This window comes from Phasianus colchicus, chromosome 3 (genome assembly GCF_987193195.1).
Source record: "Phasianus colchicus chromosome 3, bPhaCol1.hap1.1, whole genome shotgun sequence".
In the NCBI taxonomy this organism is placed as follows: Eukaryota; Metazoa; Chordata; class Aves; order Galliformes; family Phasianidae; genus Phasianus; species Phasianus colchicus.
The window spans coordinates 74,074,880-74,094,330 of record NC_143438.1 but is presented as its reverse complement, the minus strand read 5'-3'; the positions used below and the strand labels follow the sequence as shown (position 1 = coordinate 74,094,330).

The 19,451-nt window shown below is 37.3% G+C and overlaps 1 protein-coding gene across 8 annotated transcripts in view; it reads right to left on the bottom strand.

Annotated features, from left to right (window-relative positions):
- Nucleotides 1-19,451, bottom strand: part of VPS13B (vacuolar protein sorting 13 homolog B) — a 410,907-nt gene that overhangs the window by 109,183 nt on the left and 282,273 nt on the right. For all 8 annotated transcript variants that reach the window (XM_090137834.1, XM_031591056.2, XM_090137833.1 and 5 more), the window contains one exon: nt 4,624-5,326. In XM_090137834.1, the coding sequence (XP_089993960.1) occupies nt 4,624-5,326 (703 nt within the window). The remainder of the gene's footprint in view (nt 1-4,623; nt 5,327-19,451) is intronic.

Sequence of the window (19,451 nt, the reverse complement as noted above, 5' to 3'; positions counted from 1 at the left end):
AGCCAGGACATCATGGGGGCAAAGCCTGGGGCAGACCTTAACTGGGCCTCAGCAATTCCCAGCAGGGGACTGGGCTACCGAGCTGTGTGCCGGATGGCTACTCGGCCCCTCCAGCTGGAACCTCACCCAGGCCAAAGGAGGTCTGCAACGGGTTTTTATTTCAATGGATGAATCATAGTTTGGTCTGCAGTCAATTTTGCAAGCCAGTATGATGCTGCAATCTCCTCTGTATTTCCAACTCCAGACTGGGATGCTTGGTCTTATTTTTAAAATGGTTTCCATTGGAATTTAGAAAACATAATGGGAAAACATTTCAGTTAGCATACTCACAAATGCTGTGTCAGGGAGTTAAAAAATTAGCATTTACAGTATTACAAGGAATGCACACTCCTAAGCCAGCTCATCTTTACTGCTAGGGCTGCACACCCGTACAGCCATGGATGCAGATGTACTGGTCACTAAATATACTCGGGGGGGAACAGGTGACATTCCAGCAGAACTCCCTCAGTGCTGGGCTAGGGAACAGTCTTATATCCTTGTCTGCCTTGTAGGAAGCACAAGCTGACAGAGAAGCAGTGAATCAGACTTCCTGCCAGTTCCAACCCGCACTTCTCTCCATTCTGCCTGAGCTTTCCATTAGATCAAAGGTTACATGTGGTCTTAGCTACTGCATCTGCTCTTCATGGACCCCCTGCCATCAAAGGCGTGGGTGCTAAAAAAAAATAATAAAAAAAGAATATTTTTGGATGGCCTCACAATGGCTATTTCTTTGCAAATGCTTCACTGGAGGAAGTTGAAGAAATTCCATGCATAACACATCTATTTGGAAATTTCCCTCCTTTAAAATGAGTAAGAAGCACAATCTCCTCTTTGAAAATAAACAAACAAACAAATAGAAAAAAGATTTTTCAAGAATGCCCAGAGCACAATGCTCAGGAAATGAGGCAATTTTGTATCTGGATTACATTACCTGAAACAAAGCAAATAAAAGTTTAAGAAAATATTTGTAAAAGAAGCTTATGAGGTTACATTAAAAACAATTGCACCCATTTTTATTTAAGTAGAAATGGCCAACTCTGTAAGCAAAAACTAACAGTTAGCAGATGCCAGTTTTTAAACGTAGGATGAGCAATGAATAAAAAATGTTGTTTTATAGTATCTTTTAGGCTACTTCTACATGATCTTGGAAGACATCTCAGGGAACAACTGGTCATTTTAGTAACATTTATTAAGGGTTTAATATTTATCCCATTAATTTATTTACTTTGATTTGAAGTTCCTATACCGGGCACTAAGTAATATAATTGCAATCAAGCTGTGCAAGTACAGAAATAATTTAAAACACAAATGAAACAGCTTAGCACATCCATACTAAAACTGAACTAACATAATAACCTAATAAGCTTTCCCCTCCTACAAAGTGCCTTGCAAGTGGACATGGTTTGAGGGAAATACTGAGGAAATTGAAAGCATGGCCACTAGTCTTTAACTCCAAGGCAGGCAAACTCTCCCGAATCCACACACTGGCCTGCTGGAAATGTGTAACTGCTAATTGACACTCTAACAGTACTTAACTTTTAAATATTCTGTTTCCTCCTGTTTTCTTAATATATTCTTATTTCTTTCATCTTTCAGGACATGCAAAGAAATCACCACAGCTAGCAAACAGAGGAGCCAAGCTCTTTGGATACGGCTCGGTATTATAGCTGCTGTGCAATACTCTCTCACATCTAACAGTGACAACAATGTAAAAGTCCTCAAGCTTTATTAACTTGAATTCTTCCTAAAACAAGAACAAAACCCTTATCCCAGGTAAAACTTACGTGGCTTTGTAACAGTATTAAAAACCTGATTTCTGCACATGTTCAAAGTAGTAAATTATCGCAAAATTCATTTTGTCTCTAGGCCAGGATTAACTATTATTCTCTACAGAATTCATGCTGGCGCAGTTTTACAGGATAATTTCCCTATTTTATTCAAAAACTCATGAGATAGACTTTCATAAGGAACATATTCTGTGTTGACTTACAGGTGAACAATGAATTTTTAAACACACATTAATGTAAAGGATAAGAACCATAACAAGGTCTAAACTGTGATTAGCTTATCTTTAACCCAAAGTTACCTTTGGAGCCATCAAAAAGTAACACCTTCCCTATTTCACAATACTATCTTGTATGAGGATTGCTCTGAAAGTAATTTCTCCTGTTTTGTCATGTTGGCCCACGCTGTCAGAAGCAGATGTTGGTATGGCAGTAGAGGCTGAACTTTCCCAATATTATGTTACGTGGTGTTGCTGTGTGACAGATGGCAGCAGAGAGGCAGTCTGACAAAATGGCGTCTGACATGGAAGTGTGTATTGGAGCAAAGGTGCATCATTGAATTCCTCCACGCAGAAAAATGGCACCCATTGACATTCACTGATGAATATTTATGGAGACCAACAGTGAATCTGAGCACAGGGAGGTGGTGGGTGATGCACTGCAGCAGCAGTGACAGCGAGTCACCTCCCTAGGTGCAGATTTTCACGAGCGTGGCATGCAGCCTCTTCACTGCTAGCAAAAATGCACAGCTGCTGGTGGTGACTATGTTGAAAAATCATATTTTGTAGCTGAGAACTTGCTCTAACAAGTAGTGCTATTGTGCTCTTCGTATCTGTTGTAGTTCCCATAAAAATAAATATTTTCAGAGCCACCTACATATTTGTTTCTGCCATGCAAGATTTAAGAGGATTGTTTTAGAAATGTAGTTTTTTCTAAAAAGCCTGAGAAATTATAGCACAGTACTTCCTAAGACCTGAATCCAGTGCAGATGAACTAAAATATTCGTATGCAGCATATATGGTGTTTATATATGCAGAGAATATGATTTGAAATGTCGCAGTTTTTATTAGCGTATTTTAGCGTATATAATCTACATAAGTCTATTACCATTTAGCTATGTAAGTTAAACTGTATAAGTAATGAGAAATCACCCCCACTGAATTTCCAATAAAACTTTATAACAAACAATATATATTTTTACTTCAACCCAGAGTCATCTTAATTTATAAAATATACTTCATTGCATTCTTCATCAGGATGATGCATCTCTTTCAGACACAACAGTCAGCAGTCACAACGCCATGAAAAACTGGGGAGATTGATGAAATTGACTACAGTGACTTAGAAAATGCAGTAAAGGGCTCCGGATGTTGCATTGCATGCTATGCAATATACATGGTACACCAATGTACATACATACATACATATATATAAAGATACAGCTAATTGCCATTTTCCCTCTAATAAGAACGCTAGAAAGTAAAAATAGAAAATTCCAAAAATTCATGTTGCAACAGTGCAAAGACAACATTAAATCCTGAATGATGCAACCACAAACACAGCAGGTCTTCCTAAACCAGAGACAATAAAAACTTTATACTATCTGTTTAGTTGTGTTTAAGTGTGGATTAGTTTTATTCACTTATTAATAAATTTAGGATGGTGTTTTTAGGCACTGGAACTTTGGCATCCACCTTCTCAAACTCTTTTTAAAAAAGCCATAATCCTTTGGCAGAAAGCACAGGATTCTGTCTGGTACACGAGTAAGGTATTTATTACTGCCCACAAAAGCAGCAGGATGAGAACAGAACTTCTGTCTCCACATAATGCCTAATTCCCACCTCTACACAATTTTACCTTTGACTGACAGACAAAAATCTAAAGAAAAGAGTAAGAACCCTGCAGGGCTAATTCTTGGCTGTCCAGGGAAACCTCTTCAGGTCTAACTGGTAACTTAGGTGCTCTCAAGCTGCCATCTTTACAGCATGCTTCTGTCCTCTCTGATTCACTTTCAGTTTCTAGGAAGGCATTATCTTAGCTTGTGACCAGAGCCTTTTTTTTTTTTTTAATACATAAATGTTCCCCTACATACAAAGGTATTAAAGAAAACACACTGAAAGTTAATTGTAGGAGCAGAATGGACAGAACTTTGGCCATTTTATTTGTAATAAGCCATATTCCCCAGCTGCCTTCTCAGATCAGGTCCCTGCATCCTCAAGAACAGTTTTGATTGATTTATTTATTTGACAACAGTCTGCAAAGTAATCATATATCTCATTAAATTCTTATTCTCTGTACTGGCTGTCAGACAAATGAACTGCAATGATTTCATTTCTCTCCTCAGAAATCCGCACCAGAGTGAAAAAGATTTTTACCAGGTACTTCTCTAATGCTTTTCTTTAAATTTTATCAGTATGCTTATATGGGCAAATATTGCGATATTCAGCCATAAGAAATGCTTTTCACGAAATCTCCTTGGTTTACAACTCTTCTGTCCTTAGAATAAAACAAGGAGATAGAGTAATGTGACAATCCCTATGACAATCCAGTGCTGAGAAAGTAATACTGAGGAGCAGGAAGAGCTGGTTGCTAAAAGGTCAGATCTTAATTAATTTCAAATGTTTTACACACTTAATGTGATTCAGCTATGCTGTATAATCCTTAAAACACAACTATGTACTGATTAATTTGTAAAGATGTCCTAGAAGTCTGTCAGTTGTTTTCCCTTCTGCCATTCCAGTAATGTGGAGTGCCACTTCTTTGACATTTATAGCCAGGAATGGCTGTTCAATGACCTTACCTGTACACTTGTAGTCTGAGGCTACTCCCTTAAGCCCAGCATCAAACACCGACACTTCTATCTTCTGCTTTCTGTGGTGGCAGCTGAGGAGCACAGAGGGCTGTGATACAACCAGGTAGAGAAATGGCTGTAGCTCTATGTCACCCATGCCCCTGCGACCAGGCTGCCGAACGATAGTTATACCAAGGGCTTGTCGAGCAGAGGACCTTGTGGAAGCATGCAGGGTTTCCAGTGACAGAAGACCTGTTTTCCTTCCAGAAGTCAGGGGAACACTGCTGTTCAAAAGGTCATCTGCTGTGACGGATGAAATAGACGGCTGACTGGGCCTCTTTGTGTCATGGCTGCTACCTGAGCCTGCTTCTGGAAGGTTCAAGGAGCTTTTGCTTATTTTCTCACCATCTTTCTGATCTTGTGGTGATTTCAATTTAGGTAAAGCAGTGCATGAGTAAGTCATCAAGGAGATCCGACTTGCTGTAACAAAAATGTCAAAAGGGATGAAATTGAGGTTCTTCACAATGGATGACTGGCGGGAGGGCTGGGCAATGCGGTGCTGGCTGGTGCCACTATGCTGCTCAATCTGAACAATTCTGATCTTAACGCTGTCACTGCCAATTCCACTGTCCTGTGCCCCACTGTACCGGGAAGAAGTCTCAACCGTTCCTCCATCTGATACATCCATTTTTTTTTGCTCTTGTTTGGAAACCTTCAAAAGAAAATATTATATTAGCTTATGATATCCATATTCCAGCTGTTTCCATTTCAGTGGCAGCAAACAATCGCTATATAAACACGATGTCAAAAAAGAGAGTTATAAAAAATATCTGCCAAGTTAACTTAAACACAGTAATCACTCAAGAAAACACAGCAGGTGTCTGTTCCAATCAGATGATGACTCTCAACGGATGAAGTGCCAAAACAATATGCGAAGGAAAAATAAAAGGAATAATGATTTCTAGGTCTAAACTTCATTCTTCAAAAGACTCATTTGTTATACTCTGAAGATTCTACAAGAAATTTATGGCTTAATCCATATCTCTGTAAAAGAATACATTGTAAATAAAAAGCCTCATCATAAGTATTTTCTAGTTTTGAGTGCTAACATTTTTCTGTGATTGTAAGAAACAGAATGCAATATAAATCTAATACAAAACAACAAAATGACAAAATAGAAATTGTAAGATGAAAAGTGTAAATATCATGTTGTAGAAAGAATATTTTTCTTAGAGAAATGAAAATGACAGCTGCCAAATATAAAATTTCAAAGTTGAAGTATCTATAGACTGCCCCTGTAACAGAGTGTGATTCTTAGCTTAGCAGGGCCCACCCAGCGTACATGATCTCATCTGTGACATCCACAGGGTTTCAGATGAGAAATCATTGCATATCGACATATTTCAAAAAGAAAACATACATCACTGAAGAGACAGTAAAAAAAGCCTTCTGTTGCAGGAAATACTACAGTGAAACAAAACAAATCTGCAGGGTTTACTATCCAGGAACAGGGTAGTATAGCAAGAAAAAGAGACCCAAGACAAGGAGGCGCTTCAAGTTACAAACACTTCACTTCAAATTCTGCTACTGAAATAAACAGAAATCCTACAAAGAACTTGAAGAGAAGGTAGGAAGTCTATACGCAAAACTATTTGGAAAGAAAAAGACCGCATAAATTTAATAATAGTAATAACAACAATGACGTAAAGCCAACTCCTGTGATTCATACGGAGTTTGCAGATGTGTATCGCCCATGGTTATGCTTGTGCAGCATAACCAGCACTTCCATCTGTGCCGCCCAGAAGAAACATTTCTGTTCCATACAGTACAAGTTAACATAAGAAATGCCCTAATCAATCAGATTCATGGCCCATCCAACCTGGTACACTCTTTTTGACAGCAACAGGAGGACACAATACTGGGAGAGACTGTGGACCCAGGTACTTGCTGCAATTTGGTCCCTCTGTAGAAATTAGGTGGTTGGAGGCACTAAAGAAAAACTGCTTTTTTAAAGGGTTTCTTTATATTGTTCTTACTGAAACAAAGGCAAAAAAGACCCTCCCCCTTTTTCTTTAAAGGCATGACCATACTGGAGAAAAGTATTACAGAGGAAATCCTAAAACAGAACCCTTAACTAGCTGAGATTTTCTTTGAAAAGGTTTTTGCCAGCTCTGGTTACAATCTTTTCAGATTCACTCATGTACATATTTTTTAAATAACCAATAAACTTCCTTGCGGCTGATTTGTATGACAGACTCATATCACTGACTTGTAAAAGTGGTATCACTTTTAATGCAGCCTCTGTGAAAATATCTGGAGACCATTCTAACGAATTACTTGCATTATAAGCAAAGGAACCATGACTCCTCCTGATAAGCTAGCAAAGTTATACTATTTATGTCTCAGCCCCTCTGTCTGGTAAACTATAAAGCGTTTTGCCCATATCCTGTACTGATGGTACTTTCAAAATGACATAGATGGTTTCATTGCTCATGCATTCAGGGCCAGCAAAAGACAGAAGGGATGGCTATGGAATGATGTTGCTATGTCATTCCATGGAAAAACTGACTGAAAAGAAGTAGAAGCATGTGCTACTACACCCAGCACTTAATTGATGCATAGCCTTCAGTTCAAAACTATAAAAAATCTCCTTAGAGTGCAGAGTTCTGAGGAGAATTGCTTCCTGTTTTCTGAATGCATTTTCCCACTTCTTTAGGTCAAATGTATTTCACTAAAAACCTAGTTCCTTTTGTCTGTGTTGTTTTATAAGTCAGTATGTATTAAATACACTCATCTGTGTGAAGCACCTCAAGGAAGGTAGAAAAGCAGCTCTGCCTCCGTCCCCATTCAGATCTTAGCAACTCCGCTAAGACTACTGCAAGGGTGCTAATTGGTCCCAACTGCTGTGTTTCCTGCTACGTGGACACTCAACTGAAAGAATTTACTGAGGCCCCTGAGTCAATTCATGCAGGTCACTGAACAGCAGTCAGATGGCAACTTCTGCTCAGTATTAATCAGCTTGAGACGTGAACCACCGCCCAAAATGCAAAAAGCATCACATACTACTGCAATTTTCCATGCCACCCAGTTCCACAATTAAACTTTGACTTATTTATTCTCTTACCATATATATTACAAAGGTTGGAACAAGTGAGGAGTGATTTGCAAGACAGCCTTTAATAACATTACTGTTTACACAATAAAGGTGCAGAAGTACCACTGGAACTTTCTGCATCTATTTCTGCTCAGTAAGCATTCAGTTCTCTTCCAAGTCACACAGTTAACCCAAAAATATGCCTAGTAATAAACCTGGGCATCATTTAGCTATTCCTCTAATGGGATAGCACATGAGAGGCAAGGACCCTCAGGATAACTCCTCCAAAAAGACTTTTGCTTTACTGTAGAATAAATGGGCCAATACTTTAAAGATGTCAGGAACAGCAATATCAGCTCACTGCTAGCAAATGCAATGGTAACATTTATCATTGGGCTGTATTATATCAATTCTCTTACTCTTTACATAACCCATTTAAAATGAACAATAAAAGTTTTCTTTAATTAGCTACTGGTGTGCATTAACATGATTATGATTAAACCATAAAAACCAACTGTACATTACTCTGGTCCCCTATCCCATGTGTTTTAAATTATTTAAGTTGAAAATGTACTTTGAGTCCCTTTTAAAAGTTCGACCTTCTGCTTTCAGAGAATTAAATGCATATTACTGTAGTGGAGAAGATAATGTTTCAGACCTCCAGGCATATATTAAACACACTGGCAGCACATTAGACAAAATGCTTTACTTATTAGATACTTCCTATTCTAAACAGTGTCATCAAAGGCTAAAAACAAAATCCATATAAAAGCTGCACAATGCTTCCACACAGAACCTGTGCCAAAATCCCTGTACTTTCCAACTAATGAGGAAAGGATGTGTACTCTTAACATATGAATGTAAGATTTTCCAAGCATTCACTTTAGGAAACAGGACTATTGATTCCACATGGCTTACGTTAAATGAAACTGTATTGGTAAAATAACCTTTAAGATATTTGGCATGATAACTGTAATTAAACAATATTCAAAGGAGTAAAACAAAAGGGAATTTGGTTCCACAATGGCTAATTAAAATAAAATGAAAAAACACAGCATGTCATCTATCAAGATAAATTGTTATTGTTTAAGAACTATTTAAATACTGTTAAAATATACTTTTAGATAAAATCTGAAAGGACTGGAAAAATATTTGTGGCTTAAAAATGGATAGTTTGGCGAAGAAAAAAGTATAGGATGCTGAAATTTTATGCTGAGATAATAGCTTTAAAGCTTTGAGCATAACCAGATGGTACTTAAATCAGAGGAATTCTACAGTTTCACTGTCAGAATGAGTTGCAATATGGAAAGGTTTTCAATAGCTAGAAAAAACATGTCAAGATGATAGTTTACTTAGATCACTTCAGTGCATTTTCTCGTCTTTTCACAGTTATATATCCTATCAATACTAGACACCATAGGAAAGGTGTTGAAAGCTACACGAGTAGCTAGGGAACAACGGCTAATTCTTCCTTTTCATGTGTTGAGATAGGTAACTTTTCTAGCTTAACCCCTTGAGTTCAATAGGGCATATGACATATATATCTATGTAATGAAAGGGCATGGAAATAGCACGTCCTGCACACTGAGTACACACCGAGAAGTACATCATAAAGTCCAAGTAAATAAATAGATATGCTTTACAGAATTGGCAAGCACTCCCACCTGAAGCCAGTGCAACTGTAGCCAGGTAACTCATTTATTTTCTATTTCTGATAAAAGCTTTCAGATGGTAGAGTCTTATCTTCAAAGTTTTCACATCATAAAGAGAGGCAGTAAAACTATCAAGGTAAACACACAAATAGACTTTAGACTATTAACATGTTTTCCAAATCAGAGAACGGTGTTGTACAACTGACATTTTTCATTACATCTTTACTTTCTTATTCTCTCAAGAGTTTTCAATAATAATAAATGTAAACATATGCAAAGTTTCACTATAAACCTTTCTATCACTTTTATTTTCTTTTACTGGCACTTTACAGCCTAATTATCTAATTAATAGATCCACGGTAAGCAATATAATCTTTGGAAGTGCAACTGCTCAAGATCAAAAACATCTACATCTGCATAATTTTTCCAGCTTCTCAGATTAATTATGGTTATATAATGGCTCTATTGAAGTAAAATTTCCAGCCTCCAGCACAGCCATTCCTTAACTCTGATCAAAAACCTTCAGCCAATCATGAGATCATTCTTCACATTACATAAATTATGGAAAGAGTCACAAGTGTGAAACCACAGAATCAAAGTGCCAATCACATCTGGTACATCACTGTGACATGTGACCTAGTTCTATTTCTCTTGCTAAAGCAGTAGTATTTTCATGGAAATAAAAACTGCTTACCACAGAAAGTGAGCTACAGAAAAGGAATGTCTTTCATTTTTCCCCCCCTGTTGTGCTTAAACTGGAATCAAGAAGAAAACGTTTCTTTCTGGATTTATTCTAGATACTTGATCTATTTCATCAAAGATTCTCTGTTTTTGATGCACCACTGTCTTCTAAAGATTTATTTTTTTGTCAAGCTGTTTACTACATTGTTCTACAAAACAGTTTTATTTTGATTTGTATATAAGTTTTATGAATGACTAAAATTCTAGTAATTTTTTACACTGACACATTAATCTGACATGGAAAATATAATGAAACACACACACAAACATTTCAGGGTACTAAATTACTTCTTCCAGTCTAATACAGTTACCCTTGAGTTTTAAATTAAAACTTCAGTCCTGCAGCTTACTATAGACAACTTGTTGGCATTTGTACTGATGTAGCAATGTAGAATGAGTTCTATATCCAAAGCTTCCTACAAAAAGGGAACTATTAAATTAAGTAAAACTGAGGAATATCAGAAATTTCTGAACAAGTTTATTTCATATAAAAGTCAAATGTATTTTTCACTAACAGATTTTGGTTTTAATCAGAATTTGTTGTAAAATTACATGATCATGGTGCATATAGTCTCACAGACCTACAGGATTCAATTTGAGTTTTCACAGTACTGCAGGAATTATGTGAAAGATGGGATGGAGAGGAGCAGTACAAACTCAGCTTTTTTCTGTAATGTTCTTCCAGCTCCTCAAATCTGGGTTAAGAGGCCACATTCTATTAAACATTGATCCAAATATGCATAAATCAAAGCCATGCTAAACGTTCCAGTTGTAACATGGTTATATGCAAATGCTAAATCCTAACTCCAGCAGAATTATTGTTTTTTAATCTTAATATAAACAGTATGTTTATTATGCTATACTATTAAAGGCCAGTAAAGCTCTACGTTTTTTTGTTTGTTTTTATTAAGGCTGTATTTACAACTTGAAAGAAAAACAGGTTAAAATCTGGAAGAATTCTTTGTCCAACAGCAATTATAATAGCATAGTATTTTTTTTGAAATGTATTAGCCTTTTGCACTACTTATTCAAATTTGATTTCAGATATTTTACGTTTGCATCTTTCTTTTTACATAAAAATAAAATCTGCATTAAAATAAATATACATTTTTACTTTAAACACGATGAGGATTTGCTCATTTTAGCACATTCTTTTTCAGGTTTGGGCCAAGAAACAATCTTTTCCAATGAAAGAATTGCTTATATACTTCACTTGGACCTGCTGAAAAAATATTTCATCTTGATTTTGCATGATATTCTCTAACATTTCAGCATTAAAATTTCATTATTATACTGCTGTTGTACCAGTCACAAATTTAAATCTCATTTCCATGCAGAAAGATTACTCAACCAAATAGTGGTTTAGTGTTGATCTGATCTTACAGAAAGAAATTTGTCTCACCAAGTTAACTGAACGTGTCATGAGGCTGAGTTAACTCACATACACTGATGTGCCCGAATATGCTGAAAAAAAAAATAACAACAAAACAAGCAACAACAATCACGTAAATACTTGCAAGTTGAAATACTGAAGGCTGTAGTTTCACAACAGAAAGACTGCTCTCAAACACTAGAGGAAGACGAATGGTCATATTTCAGAGCCCAGTATGGCAACATAAATAGGTTTGCCATTGCACAGCCTGCAGTGGGATTACTTAAGGGGTATTGCCACTGACCAGCCCTAGGAAATCACAGTTCTACTGGTGGCACTTCTTCCACTTCTGGGATTAGGTGCAAAAAAATCTGGGTCCAACACACTATGTTTTCTTGACCTGGTGATCAATTATGGATCAGAAACTCTCTTAAGTGACGAGGATTTTTAAAGAGAGAATTCAGCAATTTTTAGATGAGTTAAGAATACTAAATACAGAAATATCAGATGATTCAGTGTTATGATATCCGGAGATGAGAAGTTTAACAAAGTTGTTTACTCCCACTGGGGTAAGTTGGAATATTCTGCCATTAACTAATATTCAATATTCTGTAAAATAACTGAAAAGGTGCAGAACCAGATGCCAAATACCATGGCAGTGATTCAAAGCTGGATTCAATAAAGCCTTGGAATGCTAATTTAGGCATTGTTTTCTAGGAAAGGATGAATGAATGTATGAACAACAAAATTAGTCATTATTCTAACACAGTAAATTGTTAGCTGACTATGAGAATGTAGAATCTACCTGCAGCCCCTTAATCAAACAAGTGTAGAGCTAAGTGAACCATGTACCAAATGAAATGCTCATTTTCCTTCAGATATATTAGAGCCTTGCATGTTTTCAGCATCTTATAGACAATTAAAATAACTAAAACCACAACAGATAAGGAGATAATACACACAAATATTGCTCAAGTCAACAAACTTCCTTCTACACTATTTCCAGTAATGTCAGACTGAGTCAAGACTACATGCCAGAAAAATCCACAGTGCAGCAATCTCCAGTGAGAAATATCCAACCGCTGGCACACAATTGCTCACTGAAATATATGCTGGGATGTTGAGTGCCTAAGGTTTTAAAGCTTCCAGATGTCTGGAAAATTATCTTTTCTACCTTAATTTTTTTTTTTTTTTTTTTTTAAGTTGTTACATCTCATGTGTATCAAGCCAGATACACTTCTACCTTGTTCAGTTTTTGACTAAATCATCTTTCAATTTCTATAAAGTACCTTACAAAAAGATATCATGGGGAAGTAAAGCACGTGAAGTACCATAAGAACTAAAGACCAGGAAATTAAGAGTTTCAGAATACAGTTAGTTTGGTGTAGGCCATCACAAAATACTCACGTTTCATCTACAGCAAAATAAGAGTTAAAGAAAAGTATAAAATTAATGAATGGAACAGAGAAGCCAACAGCATATAAGTGACCAACGTTCTGCTTGAATTACTACACAAATACTAACAAATTTTAAATGCTTACAAAGATAATATTTACTATGTACTTATATTTATATCATATATACAAACGCATATCACAAAAATGTATAACTTTTATTTAAAAAATAGATTTCAATATTACTTTACGTAATGGAAAATTCTCTCAGACTGCATCACAGACTGCAACACTCCTGAAATACCTGCAACTGAGTTGAGGTTCTGCTTGCTTAGAAATACATGAACACTGGCAATTCACCCAGACTAACCTCCTGACATTTATTAATCTGGTAGCTGGGCACAACTGATCTTTGGCATAAATACACTTGCTATGATAGGCTTCATCGCAGACAAATCTGGACAAATACTCTGTGAAGCACCCAGCCTATTGAAAATGAACACCAAGGAGCTAATAAACACAGAAATCCCAGATGCTCATTATCTAATAAACACTTATCTGGAGAAAATGTCTTATTGCCAGTTGGAATTAATTTTAAGAAACAGTGGGAGATTTTAAAAAACACGTAGATTAGTTTGGTGTCCATCTCCTACTGAAAGGCAATGATAGTTTCACAAAAAATTATTTGTTATTCTGAATCTTTGTTACTCTCTCCTCTCTGTGTCTTGGGAGCATAAGAATCACTACAAATGACTAAACATTATCAACCTAATTGTGGAGACCAGATTACACATTCCAGTAAAAAACCAAAAATGATGCATAAATTTTGACAAGATTACAGGTGACCTAGTCCAAACACACACAGCTAATTACTCCCGCAGTTATAAGAAGAAAAGATTCCTGACTTCCCAAAATACTACCTTAATTCACTGTTCCTCAGATGACCTTCATGAAATTTGTGGGCGGGATCCCTATTCAGTAAAGCTAACAAATATACAACCAAAGAATCACCTATGTTGGCAAAGACCTTCAACATCACCAAGTACAACCATCAACCTGTCTCATCACTAAACCAGGTCCCTCAGTACCATGTCCAAATGTCTCTACTGCAGGGATGGTGCCACTCTTCCCTGAGCAACTTGTTTCAAGGCTTGCTCACACCTCTCCATGAAGTAATTCTTACTTATGTCCAATCTAACCTCCGCTGGAGCAGCTTCAGACTGTTTCCTCAAGTCCTATCACTTGTCACTTGAGTAAAGAGACCAATACCCTCCTTGCTGCAATCTTCTTTCAGGTAATCGTAGAGAGTGATGAGGTCTCCCCTCAACTTCCTCTTCTCCAGATTAAACAATTCCAGTTCCTCCAGTCACTCCCTGCAAGTCTTGTTTTCTAATCCTTTCAGAAGCTTTGTTATTCTTTGCACATGCTCAAGCAACTCAATGTCATTATAGAAAAGGGTCCAAAATTGAACACAGTGTTTGAGGTGGTATCACCAGTGCTGAGAACAGAGGCACAGTCACTTCCCTAATTCTGCTGGCCACACTATGTCTGATAGCGGTCAGGATGCCATTGGCTTTCTTGGTCATCTGGACACACTGCTGGCACATGCTCAGCCAGCTGTCAGCCAGCACTCCTGGGCCCTTTTCTGCTGCACAAGTTCAGTTTTATGCATTCTTTATTTTATCCAGCCACCCAATAATATGAAATAGTTATCAGTGTTCATTACTGATAGTATTCTATGAAATTGCAAAGTCACAGAATCACAGAATCACCAAGGTTGGAAAAGACCTTCAAGATCATCCAGTCCAACCATCCACCTATCACCAATAGTACTCACCAAACCATGTCCCTCAACACAAAAACCAACTGTTCCTTGAACATCTCCAGGGTCGGTGACTCCACCACCTCCCTGGGCAGCCCATTCCAGTGCTTGACCACTCTTTCAGAAAAGTAGTATTTCCTAACGTCCAGCCTAAATCTCCCCTGATGCAGCTTGAAGCCATTCCCTCTAGTCCTATCACCAGTTACACGAGAGAAGAGGGTTGACCCCCAGCTCACTACAACCTCCCTTCAGGTAGTAAGACCTTCAGGAGCAGTAAGGTCTCCCCTGAGCCTCCTCTTCTCCAGACTGAACAATCCCAGCTCCTTCAGCCGCTCCTCCATAAGGCCTGTGCTCCAGACCCCTCACCAGCTTTGTTGCCCTTCTTTGAACACGCTCCAGGTCCTCAATGTCTTTCATGTAGCGAGGGGCCCAAAACTGGACACAGTACTCGAGGTGCGGCCTCACCAGAGCTGAGTACAGGGGGACAATCACTTCCCTGTTCCTGCTGGCAGCACTGTTTCTGATGCAAGCCAAGATGCCATTGGCCTTCATGGCCACCCGGGCACACTGCTCGGGTGTATACTCCTATATTATGATGGAGAGAGCTAAAGTTAGTGGAAATGTTAGGAGTAGTCCAGACTGAAGCTTTCAGTCCTGATTCATGCAATGAGTCACAGGTAGTTTGTGCAGAAGGTACAGTGCTAATGAAATAAGTTGGAAACACCTCCTAGAAACACATACTGAGGAAAAAAATTCTAACATGAAATGATACTAAGCAAAAACATTGACTAGAATAGCAGAAACATCAGTCACATACTAAATACAAAAATCTGATAGCTCTAGAATCTTGTCTCTGAATAGGTACTGGTGGCCAGCTAACTACAGAAATTAGTTCAGGGTAATTTGAAATGGCTGGAAATCTGAGTTTGATTCAGTAGAAGTTATTAGCATCATGTGCATGACTCATATCAGCATCTATCACAATCACAACCTATGATTTCACTGATACAGAACCTGGTAACTCAAACAGAGTGAAGCTAGCTGTAAAAATGTACAAATGGATATATTTGTAATATTGGAAATATGCTGCTTTTCAATTTTCTCCATACTCACCAAAAGCATTCTGCAACGCATGTCAGTGAAACAACTATCATAGTATAGATAATAGACTATCTAAATGAGAATACAAATAGGGCTGGATTTTATCATATTAATCAAAGCCACAGGGCCTCCAGCAGTTCTCTGTGGGCCCTGGAACTGGAGGCAGCAAGGAAAAAGTCTGGTCCCCATACTGAAGGTTAATTGCTCTCAATCTTAAAAAGTAGTTTACCGCAATTTTACAATATTGGCTTTTCTGGTAGATGGCAGAATACGTCAAACACACACAAATAGCTAAACTCCTAATTATACTTCCAGTCTGAACTGCGTGTCTGTATCTGGGAAGGAACAATATTACATTCTCAGCCTCATTCAACAAATACCTACAACAACATTCAAATGTTCAAGACTATTGGGAATTATTGCTGCTGAGATAAATGAACTTCCCTGCAAGAGAGCATAGCACAAAAATAAATTGTTGGGATTCAGATGGACTCAGTAACAAATTAGATAGTTATGTCTTTATACTTACAGATTAAAGCATATCACCATTTTTACAAAAAACAAAAATTTTTGCTAGTATCAGAATTGTTCATTTTTCTCCTTTGAATCCTATAAGACAGTTAACCAACACAACTTTCTTTTTTCCACTGAATTCAGTACAAAGGAAGAGGCAGCAGTACACACAAAGATTTTCATGACAACTGAATTAACCCTTCTGCACCAAAGGACTGCTATGAAAGATGAATCTTAAACTTAATGAACTAAATGGATGCCTCATTTACTATGGAAATAATATGTGTGCATATATATATATATAAAAACATCCAACAATAAGATAGGTGATAGCAATTGATTAGGATGTATAGAAATTGTGGGACCTGTAAATGGTATGGAATAAGGGGTGAATATTGTCTCAGTTCCAGCTGGGATGGATTTATCTTCAGTGTCTGGTATAATGCTATGTTTTGGTTCTAGGAAGAAAACAGTGCTGATAACATACCACTGTTTATAGTTGCTGCTAAGCAATGTTGTATAGAGCCAAGGCCACTCTCAGTGAAGGCTGCAAGGAGGGAACAGAATGAGGAGAGCTGACTTAAACTGGCCAAAGGAATATTCCATGCTATATGACATCAGTTTTGGAGGAGATGGGAGTTCATGTCACTTGCTTCTGCTGCTCTTGGGCTACCTGGGCACGGGCTGGGGGATGACGAGCAATTGCTTGTGCATCACCTGTTATACATTCATATATATGTAGTCATAACTATTATATTTTCCCTTTTCTCTATCTTACTAAATAGTTTTATCTCAACCCATGGGTTCTACTTTTTTTTCCCAATTCTCTCCTCCATCCCACTGGGAGTGGCGAGTGAGCGTATGGTGCACAGCCATCTGCTGGGCTAAACCACAAAACCTCTGTCAACCGACTTCATGATTTTTTCTCTAAAGCTGACACAGTAAACAAGCTAGAATAAACAAATTTTCAGCTAGTTGGAATATATTTTAATTATGTAAAAGATTAAAATTAATAAAGCTATGATTCCTGAGCTTATTCCAGAGATATAGATGAGTAGCGTGTCCCAGATCACTTTTGTTCTAAGTGTCTCAGAAACAAAAGTTAACAATTAGAGTAAGGATCAAACCATATTCTTCCATTCAAAATACCTATTTTGAATACAGTCATCTCAAAATTTCCCTGGTGTGACTGTAAGTGCAATTTGGGCAGCATTGTAGGGGCACAAATGAAACTCTAGGGTAATTTCAAATATGTTAAAAACAATCTGCTTAGATTTGAAGCATAAGCCTAAGTTATGCATGCTTGCACATTCCAGGCTAACATACAACTCAAAACATTTGTTCTTGAGACATTTCCAGATATTCAGAGTGTACGTATGCATGTCCATATCCACAGGCATGCATATATTCTTCTGAGTCATCCTGATGTGCCTGCAAAATGGACCCTTTCTCTTAAGCCTTACTACTTTAGGATGAGTTTACTTTAGTTCCTCACCTCTTTATTTTTCTTTGCAGAAAAGAACATTGAAGAGTCTTATTAACAAAGTAAATTTACAGCCATGTTCCCAGCACATGAATTGCATCTAGGTTTCTACTGGAACAAAAGCGTTTGCTTATAGGAAGTATCAAAAAAGTACTGCACAACCCTTCAAAAAGCTCATTCTGCTGTTTTTGGCAATAAAATCAAATGATGAGACAAAGCTTCCTATCAGTGGAAACAGGGTATGGTGATGACTCAAGATACTGGCAAGGACTTTATTTTGATAGTATCCTTGAACAAACCAAAGACCACTTTATTTTCAGGAAAACATCCGACAAGTGGCTATGTGGGATTCCAAGTACTGGTGGTGCTACCAGGAAAATGATGCAAGTATTATTCAGCTATTCCAGCTAAGGGTTTTTATTGGCACTTTCAGGAAGTTACATTTTTAGCGCTCCCTCTGCCACTGTCAAGTTGTAAGTTCACATTTAAAGCTTTATGAACAGAACAGCCCACGGACAAAAAAAGATTAGAAGATGACCACCTGTCATTTATCTTTCAAAAGATAAATGCCATTCCAAAATTTTAAATGCTGCACTAAAAGGAAGATGTCACAAACAAAACAACATCCATATATACAAATACGTGCAAAAGTCTGTCTTCATCTGAACTCCTTACAAGTCACTCTACCAAAGAAGATAACTTTGTTCAACAGAAATTGTAAAACAAGACTCTAATGCAAAAACTTCCATCTGATTTTAACAAAGATGATGAAATACATTTTTTAGTTTAAAACATTATAAAAATTCTTAGAGTAATATGACTAGAGCTAATCCTGCTCAGCGTAAAACTGGTTGCAAATGGCACAAGGAGATTACTGCAGCTCAGACTCATGCAAATTCACTAAGAGGAACCCGTAAATATCACTTTATTTTACACAGTGAAATAATTTGGACCTGTTGAATATCTTTGCACCCACTACATCTTATACAAACAGATGGCTATTCTCCTCCATGTTTAAATTCACTATTGCTAAAGAAGAAATTTTATTGTTTAAAATTTATTTATTAATTATTATCACTCTTTAACTAATATGAAATTCTTTTGAACTGCTACTAGAACAGGTAAATAAGTTTTTGAGAAACTACCCACATTTGTTTTTCCTGCCAAAATCTCTGGCATGAGTTACAGAATGTCACATTCTGTTAGGCAGTTTCTGATGTTGCAGCTTTAGCTGAGTATGAAAGCCGACTCCCACTGGCCACAAAAACTGAAGAAGTAAGAAGGCAGCTATTAACAGCACTATACTCTGAAAGATTATGCCTACTTGAAGACATTCATTATCATGATAAAATATTTCTTAAGGAACAGGATAGTGCTGAAGTGAAATTCTGGACTGATGAAAAACCATATGAGATTAAGCAGCATATTTTACTCCAAATTGACCAAACAGATCACAAGTGGATAAACAGTGTCTCCTGCCAACTACTGAACAACGGCTTTCCCTCAGTGGTAATACCTGGTTTGGTTTCTCTCCGTCCATTTCCTGATTTTCACAAACAAGAAAAATTAACATCAAGACTTCCGCTTTCAAATTTGGCTGAGAACACAAAGTAATATATACTATTTGGGAAGACTGGCATACAGAGGGATCATATTAGCTTTATT